The sequence below is a fragment of the Salarias fasciatus genome, chromosome 13 (assembly GCF_902148845.1).
Source record: "Salarias fasciatus chromosome 13, fSalaFa1.1, whole genome shotgun sequence".
NCBI classification, from domain to species: domain Eukaryota; kingdom Metazoa; phylum Chordata; class Actinopteri; order Blenniiformes; family Blenniidae; genus Salarias; species Salarias fasciatus.
Genome location: NC_043757.1, coordinates 17,260,009 through 17,273,615, shown reverse-complemented (window position 1 = coordinate 17,273,615; position 13,607 = coordinate 17,260,009). Strand labels below are relative to the sequence as shown.

Below are 13,607 nucleotides of genomic sequence, written 5' to 3'. Positions count from 1 at the left end.
CTGTTTTTCTTTGAAAGGGAAGGAGGTGCAAGGCGGTCCATCCGCACGCTCTCAACCCTCAACCCTTAACCTCCCCTCATGTCTGCGGACACACTGCAGCTCTGCGGCTGATCGTGTCAAACCTTGTTTTTGCAGATAGAGATCAATAGAAAGTCTTTTGGACAGGCAAAACTGGCATTTATTGACAGACGGCGACGTCAAAACCCCATTGAAAGACTTAAAAGAAAGCTTATTTTACGACAGTTTGAAATTTTGAAATAATAAACGGAAAAATCTGGAGGAAGAACTTTCTTAACTTTCTTATCAAAGCCACAGTGTTGACCATGGTTCAACACAAGCCTGCTGCCCAGTGGTTACAAAAATGATTTGGAAAACCTTCAAAGTGACTGCAGATCTTTGTCAGGTTGAAATTTAAGTTGTTTTAAAAAAAAAAAAAATGGCACAATGCAGTGCTTTACATCGTATGCAATGAACTGTGGATGTCTGTAAGTGTGTGTTGCTGACCAATCAAACCGTCCGTCCTCATGGTGGACACACTTTCTTCGTTGTGGATCAAACAAGGTTGAACATTCAACACTGCACATTTAAAAGAGGTATAAAAATTTCAAATATATTTATTTTATTTGTAAAACATTGATCTATTTCAGTAACAGAACTACTTACAGGTTAATATGTTAGAAAATGTTGTCAAAAGTTAAATTTTCATCTTTCATTGCTACAGCAACAGTGTATTCAGATGCTATGTTGTATGCATGATTTCTGCTTTCATACCATAAACGTTTAACTGGGATCAAATTAAAGAACTTTAGTACAAAAAGAGAGAAACGTTTGAAGAATGATAGTGAAAAGTAGTGAGTACCAGAGACTTATCAATCCAACATCGTTGGTTCTGTCCAGAGTCTCTTTCTCTTTTATCCTCTAGTTTTCAGGGGGATATCTTCTATCCTTTCAATTTTCTCTCTCTCTCCAATTCAAAAAGAAAAAAAAAAAAAGAAAAAAAAAATCTTCAAGTTTCCCTCTTTCAGGCCACATCAAACAGGTACTGTACAAAGTCAGTGGAAGCATCATTCAGTCCGTCACTGTCTTTTTTCCCACCGGTCCTCTTTCCCAGCAGGGATAAAAGAAAAAGGCCAAGGTTTCTAATTATCTAGTATTCATATGGATTGCCTATTTTTTTTTCTTTACATCATTAAAACATACAGTTAAGTGGATCATCTAGATTTCTTTGCTTTGATGTTATTCCGTGGAGCTCTGTGCCAGCTCATGCATTTGGCACATCATTCATCCCACACACACAAGATCATTTCTCTTTTTCTTTTTTTTTTTTTTTAACACAGAAACAAAACTCATCTTTTCCTCCATGCTGTATCTGCTGTTAAATTCCAGACTATTTTTTCCAGAATTTTTATTGTGATTGTTGAACTATAATCAGAAAATAGAACTGAATATATAAAAAGTATTAAAGGTCCAATCTGTGATGATATGTTGTAGAAAAATGTTGCATGATAGCCCTCAACTAAATGTTGTTGTTTTCGGCACAATAATCTACAGATGGAGGCGTTTCTCTATCAGAGAACTACCTATGAAGTGTTTCTAGAGTTTACCTGAACTAACAGACCTGACGCTAAGGCTGTAGGTTCTCTTACAAACCAAAGAGGGATGAGTTTCCAGTTGGTTTTCATCCTTAATCTTATTGCTAGATGCCACAAAACTCTACACATGAGTCCTTTGACTGTATGGCGAAGTAGATTGAAGTAATTGTTTCTTTGTTTTTAGAGATTAAGATAATATTTTCTTAACTAGAACCAAAAACGCTTGTTTTTTTTTAAAGTGGCCTCGACTGTCACAATTCATTTTATTGCTGAGAAAAAGTACAGTATCCTTCAAATCCTTGTCGGATTACGTTAGGAACTGGAGTGTTCTGGAAGGGTTTGGGATTCAGGGATGCGTTATTGAGAAGAGCATGTAATCTATGAGGAATGTGGGGTACAATGCTGGACTCTGCCGCGTCACTGGAAAACAGAGTGGTACGTGGGACACTGGTGGGATTTCATGTACTTGATGGCGAACTTGAGCTCCTTGCTCTTCTTGTCCCACTTGTGAATGGACATGAGCAGGAGCTGCTGGTCCACTTTGCGGCCCATGATGAGGAAGTTGGAGCCGAGGCTGTCCAGCTGGGAACAGGGGCAGTTGGCGCCGTTCTTGATGTACAGGGTCAGTTTCTTCAGGTCCTTCTTCCTCAACACTCCCTGCTTCAAGACTTTCTTCTTTTTCTGTGCCGCGATCAGCTTCCGGTCGCCCTTCTCCTTTTTCACCTCTTTGATTTTCATCTTCAGGACTGAAGGGGAAAAAGAGGCAGACGTTCAAATTCAATTCAAATTTCACTCTCTGAAACACGCACACCCAGATGCTGTTAAAGTGTCACACTGATCCATGATCTCTTTTTACTTCTTGCCGCTTTCTGCAAGAGAAGCCGCTGTTCTATTCCTCCCCTGACGGTCATCATGTGGCCTTTTCTGCAGCATGCAACAACAAAACAGGGACGAGAAAACAAAACAGGGACATATTTTTTCTCCTGAGTCTTTTGACTTAAATACAAGTCAAACCTCAGTGTTGTTCAGTTAAGAGGTTAGTATTTATACATAATAATCTTAATCCTGAAAGATTTTCCTCTAAGCTCTTCTAGTTCAAGTCTTTGGTGAATAACATTTGAATTGTTAATCATAAGTCTGAAAAGTTTACTATAACATGAGTAATGTATATATACTACAGCTCACAATGACTCTCTCTCCTGACCATGATCACCCTGCTTCTTTCATCTGAGCTTTGCCCTGTAATCAAATGGAATGTGTTTTTCTTTAAGACTATGTGTGTATTTGTGAGCAAAAAAAAAAAAAAATACAGAATGCAAAACTTTTGTGCAGTTTTTGTCTTGGCCGTTTAACAGCCTGATGAAGTCCTCACTCGTATCTCTCAGCGAGTCTCATTTTTAAATGTTGATATTTATACGTGTGAGAAATTAAAATGGTACTGCCAAGCATTGGAGAAAGGAATTCTCTGGGTGAGCCTTTTGACAGGTGAAATTAATCACGGGCCGAGCAAAGGAGCAGCGTCGGTATGAAGCTTTACTATGTAACCAAGCCCGCTGGAAAGTGGCCATTTCGCTCCTCGACTGCTTGTCTACGGTTGCATAAACATCCTCCAGTTTACCCCGATAGGTATCCGCTACATGCGAAGTGATAGCATGTTCAAGAAGGAATGTGTGTGTGTTGAGTTAACTCTCTGGTCGCACGCCGGTTCACATCCAGCACCTTCACCCAGGGCGTATGTTTATGTACTCAGTTTGTGTGCCTGCATGCCAGTGTGTGTGTGTGTGTGTGTGTGTGTGTGTGTGTGTGTGTGTGTATTTTTGTGAATAACTGTATTCATGCGTGAATTTGTGTTCAGTGAAGATATGAAGTATAAAGTCAACCCTCTTTTCCTGCTCACTTCCTGCGTCGCTTTCGGTGCCCACCCGTACATGTGGCCATACGTGAAGCGGTGGGGCCCGCCGTGCAGCCTGGCCAGCGTCTCTGTGACAAGCCGTGCCCGCGTCTTTATACAAACTCAATCACTTTAAAGCGAACACGAGGGGTGGGGGGGCGTGAAGCGAGGAGCAGCTGGAAGGAGCAGGGGAGCTCCGTGTGCTGTCACACTGATGAAAAACAGGTTTTCTTTCAGCTGAAACAAGCCTCCTATGCCAGCCCGGCGTCGGCAGCGCATCCTGTCAGGCCCCCGTACCCGCCCGCTCTCTGTTCTATTGTTGTCACTGCTGTGTTGCTGAATCACGCTGCAAAGGATCTCCAGAGATCGAACATCAAAAGGGAACGAACCGAACGCAAAGAATGCTCCGACGGCGATAGCCGTCTGAAGATGAATGGGTAGTGACGTTCATGAGGCATGAGATCAAGCTGTAATCAGCTATCATCCTACAGAATAACACTGGAAAGCCATTCTTCCCTTGATCTTCCAATCCATATGTCACAGTTATCTCGTCTCATCCAGTCCCGGACGTTTTCAGCCAATAAAAGGCCTGCCTATGCCGGGTATCCATTTTCACATGTAATCATGTTTCATTCTAATGAATAGGAAGAATTTTGTATTTCTGATCTTTACGAACTTAGGTTCAAAGCTTGAGATACGTAATTTTCTAGATAATCAGACCAATGACTATCCCTGATTAATTGATGCCATGTTATGAGCCTTTTTTTTTCTTTAGCTGCAGCTCAGACAGAATTTGAGCTGGATGAGTTTCGAGTTAATCTATTTTATTATTGATTACGGTTCATGTTTTATTTCCACACTTTTATGTAGATGTGGCTACTCTTGATATATTGCCAAAACTCTTCGCCCGGATGCTGAAATACGGTTCTCTGCGACGGCCTGGACACACGTCACTGTAAATTCTACTATTCTCACTCGTCCGTTCTTCTCAAGTCCCACAAGGTCAAGCTGTTGGTGTTCAGAATCTTATAACTAGAGAAAAGAAAGCGCTCAGTATATCATTAACTCTGAACATTGGGGCAATAGTCCATGCGAGCAGATATTCAGCTGCCTTGGTGCATGATGGGCCTTTTGGCCTGGATGAGCAGAAATAAAGGAATAATGATGTTCTGGCCTCACGTTCAGGTCATTACTGTGGAGGAATAGCAATGCTGCAAAGTAGAACATTTTGAAGCTTATGCTGAATTAACACTGGGAACTAGAAGCTCTCGTAAATAATATAATGCTATGATGGTATTTACGGTCGTATCTATTTTTTGATTTGTGTGATTTTAAAATCCGATGAAAGCACGGCTGCCAACCGCCATGAATCAGCAGTGAAACTCACAATGTATAAGTTTAAGTCTCACGCTGAGGAGGAACCTTTAATGGATGTCATTCTTGCTTGGCAGCTTCACATTAAAAGATTACTGAGTGGGCTTTTACGTTTTCAGTAAATCACAGAAAATGAATCAGGTCAGCTGGACTCGATCGTGTGTCGTGGAAGACGTTTCGACCCTCATCTAAATCTCGTCGTCAGTCCATGATGTGACTTGTGAAGGGAAGAGTATAGACGACCTGTCTGACCTGCTTTGAGATACTTTCTTCCTGGACAAATGGCAATATTGATGCCCTTTCAAAATAGATCAGGTCTAAACTTTCTTATTCATAGTTATCAGCTGTGTATTATCCAGAATAAACGGCTCACTCGTTCATTTCCTTTACTCACCAAAGTCACTGGCGCAGTAGTGCTCCATGATGTTGTCCGCCTTCAGCTCGTTGTCACAGGGCGGGCACACCTTCGACACTGTGGGCGGGGACATTAAAATAGCTGGTTATCAACCACACAGAGTCAAATTTCATTTAATATGAACAGCAGATGATCTAATGCTGAATCGTGAACTACAGGTCATTCCCAGTCAACTTCAGACTATAAAACCACGGGCATGTCAGCATGAAATCGTTAGGCCTCGAGCACTCTTGAGGCACTTATTTGCAGACCCCCTCCTCTTGTCAGAGTCTATTTGCCGCGGAGCCGATACACAGAGCAGCCAGCTGACTGATGTTTGCCCTGCAATTACACTGGAGAAAATGTTTTTTATTGTAGCCCTTGTATATTTTGGTGGTGCAGGCGTGGTCTTGGCTGTGCAGAAAGGTAAACGCTGTGGCAGGAGCTACTGAACACACACACACACACACACACACACACACACACGCAGACGTCAGCCCACACAGCAGCTACACGTTGTGAAAGAGCGAAGAGAAACCTAAGCAACAAGTCCAGTTTATTTTTATCTCCAAATTTATGGTCACACTAGCTTTGCTCCAAAGCATGTTTAGCCTCACTTACTTGTGTGATTGTTGTAATCGTGTGCCGACACGGTGGAGACACACAAGACAGAAGCAGTGCAGGCCCTGTATGAAGCCTTTTTAAATCTGGTGCTTCTTGATCTCGTTTGTTTCGATGTATTGAACTGTAATTGATTCGAACAGCATTTTAAACTTTTTCCCAATTGTAAAGCTTACTTTTTTTTTTTTTTTTACTTGTTTACTCTGACACAGACACGCTTGCATAACATTGTAATTTTCTCCAGAGGTTTCTTAATAAAAAATTCTATTATGGTAATTTATTTCATAACCTCCATGTAATCCCAATAAGCTGGCTGCAGCTGTACACATTTAATATCAGCCCGTGTGTCCACAAAACTGAAACTGTGGCCAAGTCAGACAACAAGGTATAATATTAGAGCTGGGGAAAGAAGGATGTGGCATAGAAGTCTTCCCAACACCACTTATATATACCTACAGGGCCGAGAAATGTGATTAGGAGCAACTTGTCTGAAAGGAAAACAGTGCCGACGTTCTGCTGGGTGTGCAGCCTTTTTCAGGACGGCTGCTAAATTTTCCTGTCATTCACTCACCACAGTGTCCAAAATATGTCCTCCTGCCTGTTTTCTGTCTGTTCCTCAGTGCCTCGAACTCACAAGCATACATTCTGCAAACACACACAGGACTGTCCCGACACCGTTCAGCCCCTAGGTTAAAAGTCAGGGTTCAGAGGTTATCACCCCAGTCCAAACCTCAGCGTCTGGCCAGATAATGAGCGGGGTCAGAGTTCAGCATGCTTCACTGCTTGGGTCATGGGGAGGTAAACCCCCTAACCACTAGTGAGCATGCATATGTGTGTGTGTGTGTGTGTGTGTGTGTAAAACCATGTTCTTGTATGTGCCAGTTTTTCTCCTCCTGAAGGTTCCCATGCTTTCACAAGCAGGAGACGTGCAGCCCTACAGGGTCAGCTCTAATTATGTGGTGCTGACATAAAGACTAGGGCAGGAGACACACACACACACACACACACACACACACACACACACACACGAACGCAGAGACAGTGAAAAATTTACTGCGTTTGTCTGTTTTGAATGAACCTCTTGAAGCTGTACGGCGCAGTTCAGACTGTGTGGTCATTCATCCTGGCTTCACGGGGCCGGGATGTTGGCAGGTGGCCCAGGCGTGTCAGTTGCGGAGTGTGTGTCAGGAGAAAGTGGTCCCTTCAAGAAACTTGGTTGAGCTTGGACTGAGAAACCACCACCTGGATGGATACCACTGAGAAATCACTTGAGCTGTGACGGCCCTCATCGCTGTTCTCCGTCGAGGGAATCACCGTCATGTTCTGATGGGAATTGCTGCTGCAGAACTTTTTTCTTTTTTTTTCCCTCTGCGCACATTTCTACGCAGCAAATCTTTTGACATTATGGCTCTTTTTGCCATTGGTGGAAGAATTTTTACCATTCCGTGTCATTAAATCCTGGAAATGGCGCTCTTGCTCTGGTTGACTTTGGACCGGACTCCCCCCTGTGTGCTCCTTTTGGCATTTCCACGCTGTGTTATGAACTCAATTACAGAAACTTTAATGTTCCCGATCGGTGTGATGAATGTTATCGTCTCCCAGAGCTATTGTTGGGGAGCAATGAAGGAGGTGGGGAGTGGATGATTAAGGACAAGATGAAAAGGACGATGGGAGCGGGGCGAGCAAGGAGGTGGTCTCTTGGAAAACCCTGCTGTTAATCTTTAAACGGCGAGCCAGTGTGGAAATGGCGTACGGCAAGAGTCCAAGAATTTTACGGCACAACTTCAGTCAGTCACAGCTCCGAGCTTAATACCGCTTTCTCCGTTTCAGTCCCTGCCTTCGACCGTGTCTTCAGTCTCTCATCCCCTTCTCACTCTCGTCTTCCTTCTCTCTTTTTCCCAAAACGTCAAACAGAAACAGTCATGTTCTGGGAGCAGATGTGGTGTTGAGGATCAAGATGTGAACAGTGTGTTCAGGGATACATAATAATGAAGACATTTGTGTCGTAGCTCTCCATGAATGAGAAAATAAACTAAGCTCAATGTTGGCCTATCAGAACTGGCTCTAGTGAATATGATCAGACTCATCTGTGTGACGTTATTCGATTTCAACATACACATAAAAAAAAATCATATTTAATTTAAGAGTTTATTTGTTAGCTAGCAAGCAGAAGGACCTGACTGGGGATGTCTCTGTATCAGAGTATACGTGTCGACTGTAATCAAGGAAAACTGCACCGCCGTCCTCATTTGCTTGTAGTAGTTGCTTCCTGCATAAAATTATCTTTGTATAAACAACATAAATCACAGTCATCTCTAATTCTCTTACAGCATAAAAATGCCTCGCTTGCTCATTTCCTAAAAGACTCAATTTGTCTTTACAGCACATTTAGGAATCTCTTTAATTTACTTTGAACTTGCATTCAAAAACAAACACTGTAAATTATGTGCTGTTTACAACTCTGACAAATCTTCTTAAAATCAATTTCCACAGCTGAGTGAAGTTTAGTATTTCATCACAGCAGAGTTACACACTTCTGTTTGATCCCTCTATTTCTCTGTATTGTATTGTCATCTAATTGACATGTCTTGTGCCTCACCTCACAGTTTTAGAGCCGTGGCGACTTTTTTTTATTTATTTTTTTTTTTAATAGAATATCGTTCCACTTAAAGTATGAACGGCTCACTCTCACATGCCTCATTTGGACCCTTTAAGTTATGAGCAGCAACACTTATGACATAAAACGGTACTGTGCCGGGGATGAAATGCGGCGTGTGATTTACGTCCGAGGGCCAAACATCTGTATAAATGCGGCACGCTGACAGAGGAGGGCTAAAACATGACCTGCAGGCAGCCCCCGAGGCCTCTAAAACACAGCATCTGCAGGAATCCTGTACAGGAGACGAACTACATTCTTAAGGCCTCTGCAGTCTTCCGTGCACGAGCGTTGGATCACATTTTCCTTTTCATATACAAGCCAAGGCCACATGAGTGGAGCCCATTGTGGTGCTGGGAACCCGGCGCTGCTGCCTGTCTCCTTTGGTGTTGCTGAAACCTACACTGGTCACATCACACGGCGTGGCGGAGATGGAGATAAACAGACCTCTCGTGGCGTGCGAATCCACGGACTCGTTCTGATTTGTGAATATTTACAGTACAAAACATACAATTTGAATTATGGCATTTACCCCATGAACTGAAAGCGCGGTATCCCGTCGGCGCTTATCACTGCTGATTTATTGACGCTGACAGTAGCTCAGGGTAGCATCATTACAGCCATGAGCTGGGCTTGATGGGTAGCATTAATTCTCCTCTGGCCTTTTCTGCTCGCGGGATGCCCGCACCCTGTTTTGTCAGCAGTCGGTGCTTGTCGTCCGTGGTATAATATACCGTCTTGTGTTTCACATAATCACACCCCGTGGGCTGCTGACACACACACACACAGGCACAAGTGCCAAAACACACAGACTCACACTCGCGAAAAATAATCTGTACACACACGGCCCGAGCTCAGGTGGTGGCGGAGATCCTCTCAGTTTTGGCCGTGACAGAGAAGTGGAACGTGAATCTAACTCTGTGCTGTGAGTTTCCACAGGAGCCCTCAAACCGTGCTATATCATGTAATCGCAGAATAGCTCAGATAGCGCTGGGGCCTCCCGAACGGGGAGCGCAGCAAGTGGAGGAGAGTAGAGAATTCCTGTGATTGATCCCGCTCCACAAGAATCACTTGGACGGCCACATGATACCTAATTTGATCCTGGAGGAGGAGAATCGTCAGTGTCCTCTGAAGACATGGATCATTCCCAGGAAACTCGCTTCGGAGACATCCTAGCTGAAATTCCTTTTTATTATCGCTGGCTCTGTGTGTGTGTGTGTGTGTGTCTGTGTGTGTGTGTGTAGGTGTGTGTGTCAGAGCCAAAAGCTTGTCCTCAGGATGGCCTCATCGGCACATCTGAGAATCTCTGTTTCTTAACAAAATGTCAGTGACTGAGCCTTCAGGCTAGAAGTGATACGGGTTCACTCTCAGTAACACTCAAACAAGCACACATTCACACACACATTCCCTAAAACTGGCAATGAAGCTCACACTCAAATGTAACAGTTAAACCCAATCATTCGTCAATTTGTGATTCAAACAGTCAAAGTCTAGTGTATACTGATTCTGTCAGTTTTTCTTTGCTGCCTAAAACTGTTAAGCAACAAAGAGCGCATTCGTGCCGCTCCCGCTAAACACTCTGTAATCCAGCCGCTTCTGATCATTATTTGATTAGATTGGATCAACAAACAGTTGCCTGTTTGAGGAGTTGACAGATGAAGTGCAAGCTGCCCGCTTCTCAGGGAGCATATAGAAGAATGAATTATGACTCTGCAAAGCTAGAATGTCACATACTTGATACCGGTCCTAGAAAAACAGAACAGCCGTTTTCCCCAGTGTAACGTGTTGGTGCTGCTTTAATTCACCTGAAAATCCCCCAGTGGTCATTTCCACTTTTTTTTTTTTTTAACGGTTTATCTGCTGTGAATATCTTTAATAGAACACAAAGATGCGAGTCAAGTTGTGATTTTGTGATGTTTAGATGTCCGATCGGCTCTAACAGTTTGATGTTAAATCAGTGACTCCTGATTTTTGTGCATTTCGCGTCTTGCCCTGCGATGGACGGGACTCGTACAGGGTGTACCCTGGCTTCGCCCTGAGTCAGCTGGGATCGACTCCAGCGCTCCCAACCCCGAGCTGGCTGAAGCAGTTCAGAAGATAAGCAGCAGAATGTGCATCAGTTCGATTTATCATAAAACAGCTCCAGTAAAAATAAAGAACATTTGTGTATAAAATGAAACTTCATCACGTGGCGACACGAGGGACGGCTGTTGATGAGAAGTGGAGGAGTAATGTGAAGAATAAATCATTTTCTTCATGTCCTCATTGAAAGTAGAGAGGCAGCCACTTGTTCTGCTTCAGGAAGCAGCTTTTCTCTTCCTTTATGCACTGTCTGCCTCTCTTCACTTTCCCGTGTTCCCCTCCTTTCACCGCTTTCCGTTCGGTTCTCGCGGGGACAATCGGACTGCAGCGATTCCCATTCTCTGCCCGCGTCTCTTGTCCTGTCATGTCGACTAATTAGTGAGGACTCAGTAATTGGCCTTCTAGCTAATTGGCCCGCTGGCTGCCAGACCCAACAAAGGCTGAGCAGACCGGGACACAGTGGGGACTGTCCCCCTCCGCCGTCTAAAGACTCTCATCGACTCTCTCTCCGCCTCCTTCTCAGCACTGCCCGCTTTTGTGAATAGGCTACTTAAGTGGACACACACACACACACACACACACACAAACACACACACACACACACACACACACACACACACACACACACACACACCGTTCTATTTAGTTTCCCTCAGTTTCTTCCACTGCCCCTCCTGTCATCCCTCTGACTCACTGCCTGTTGAACTATAGATATATTTTCCTCCTTTTTGAGTTATATCTCTGTGAGAAACCTAAAAACAATGTTCGTCCTCTTTCTCATCTGTTTCTGGTTGACCTTTTCCTTTAATGACACTCGAGCACACCAGTTTGGAAATCAGACAATTCTCCTTTCACTCATTAGTCAGACGGATTGACGTCTGCTGATAAAGATGTATGTGCTGGCATGTGGGTGTGTGTGCTGCCTCTGTTAAGATGAGTTGAGCATCCCAGTCCAGAAGCCTTAACTCCCTGAACGATCTGGCTACTGGAATCTCTCAGTCACCAGTCTCTATGTGTCTGTCTCTGTCTGTCCCTGAGGCAAAGCAGGGACCCGTCCTGATTTGTCCTGCTATTAGGGAACTTTCCCCTTTAGCCTTTTTCTGCTCCTGTCCTGCTCCCACTGACCCCCTCTGCAGAGGCTCTCACTGAAACTTCTGTCATTACTGGAGCACAGAGTGAGGCTGCTTTTTAAACTTTCCCTCACTGTTGTATAAAACTGTTGATTTCTTTGTTGTTTTATGTTCCATATAGTTGCATGGCATAACGTGGCGCTGCGCTTTCAAACACATTCAATTGAAATATTTGTATTTTTCATTACCTGGTATTAGTAAGTCTTAAATCTAAAGCTTGTTTGTGAGAGAACATTTCATAACTACAAACAAACCATCAGCAAGAATGTCATTAATATTGTATTAAAGTTGCATAGTAACTTGTTGCTGTACTTTTGTTAAATATTTCTCAAGCCTGAAATAAATGTTGAGTGTTTACTGAAGTTGTCGCATTATACTGTGATTTAGAGAGGATGCTAAAAACACAGTTTGAGTTTTGAGTTGTTCTCCTTTTTCAAGCAGGCTCTTTTAAACTCTGTTTTGTGATTTGATTCATGGGGAAAAAAAGGCTGAATTTCTCTGTGAGGGCAGATGCAGTGTTTCATTTCAAGCACAGCTGAAGGCGTGTGTGAGGACAGCTGCCCTACCTGGTGGCTGCGTGGCGTGGTTCCCTGTGAACTGCATGGGAATGCAGAGGTCGTTATCGATGGGGAACTTGTCGCAGGTCAGCATCTCGGGCCAGGGAAAGCCGTAGGTCTCCATCACGGGGGCACAGCTGTCCCTCACCGCCTCGCAGAGCGAGCGGCAGGGATAGATGGGCCTGTCCAGACACACCGGCGCGAACAGCGAGCACAGGAACACCTGCGTGTCGGCGTGGCAGCGCTTGGCCAGGAGGGGCACCCAGCTGCCCGCCTGCTGCTTGACTTCTGGCATGGTCTCGTGGTCCAGCAGGTTGGGCAGCCTCATCTTCTTGTAGCCGACGTTGTGGCACAGGCGCAGGTCAGCTGGTATGTCCACACACTGGGGCTGCTTGGTGTAGAAGCGGCCATTGTGGAAGTTGTCTGACTGCCAGCTGTAGTAGTCGTACTCATCTGCGGCCGAGACGGTGAGGAGGAGGAGGAGGAGGGAGAAGAGCGACAGAGCCAGTGCCAAGCTGAAGGAGCCCTGGGTTAATGCCCACCTGGGGCTCTTTTGTCCGTGTGCCATGCCTCTCTGAGTTCAGAACAACAATTCAAGAAGGTTGTATCCAAAGTCTCCAAAGTAACTCAGTGAGGACAAAACACAAAGAGAAGAGGTGAACAAGTGGGGCAGGCGCACGAGCTGTAATCCCTTTCTTTCTCCTGAGTATGGACGCAGCGGATTGAAAACAAAAGTGCTTAATTCCCTTCTTCACTGGACAGTCAGCCCTCTAAGCCTCCCTGAAACACCTTCCTGTGTGTGTGTATATGTGCCCCAGGTAGTGCAGTGAGGAAGCCGCAGCCAGGGGGAGGTGGGCACTCAAGTAGGATTTCTTATTTGTCTAATTCTCCCTGTTAACGACTCCTGACTCTCCTTCCCTCGCCCACTCTCATAGCTGTCTGCAGCCCTCCCCTGCTCTCCCTCTATCAGTCTGTGGCTGTAATGAGAAGGATCTAGGGTTTTAAGGAGCAGTGGTGGTTGCCCTCCTCAGCCGCCTGCCCCCGAGCAGCTCTCAGACCACTCACCTCCCTACTGGCCTCCCCTGGACTCACTCACAGCGGCTCCAGCCAATCACAACCTCGGGGGGAGGCTCCGAGTGGCCTTCAGGACACTCCTCTGCCCCTTTGCCAAAGGAAACCCCTCCTCCAGAAAAACTCAACAGGAGAGAGAGAGAGAGAGAGGAAACTTTCTCCAGCTGTATTTTTATGATAAATTAATCACAAATATGCACGAGATTCTTCGGCGAGAAGCGCTCCCAGCAGATGCTGTC

The 13,607-nt window shown here is 44.7% G+C and overlaps 1 protein-coding gene across 1 annotated transcript; it reads right to left on the bottom strand.

Annotated features, from left to right (window-relative positions):
- Window positions 1-598: 598 nt before the first annotated feature.
- sfrp5 (secreted frizzled-related protein 5) lies at window positions 599-13,296 on the bottom strand. The gene is made up of 3 exons (XM_030106057.1): window positions 12,307-13,296; window positions 5,252-5,329; window positions 599-2,338 (listed from the first exon to the last, which is right to left on the bottom strand). The coding sequence occupies exons 1-3, from the start codon at window positions 12,863-12,865 to the stop codon at window positions 2,010-2,012; spliced, it is 966 nt and encodes a 321-aa protein (XP_029961917.1). The 5' UTR covers window positions 12,866-13,296; the 3' UTR covers window positions 599-2,009.
- Window positions 13,297-13,607: the final 311 nt, after the last annotated feature.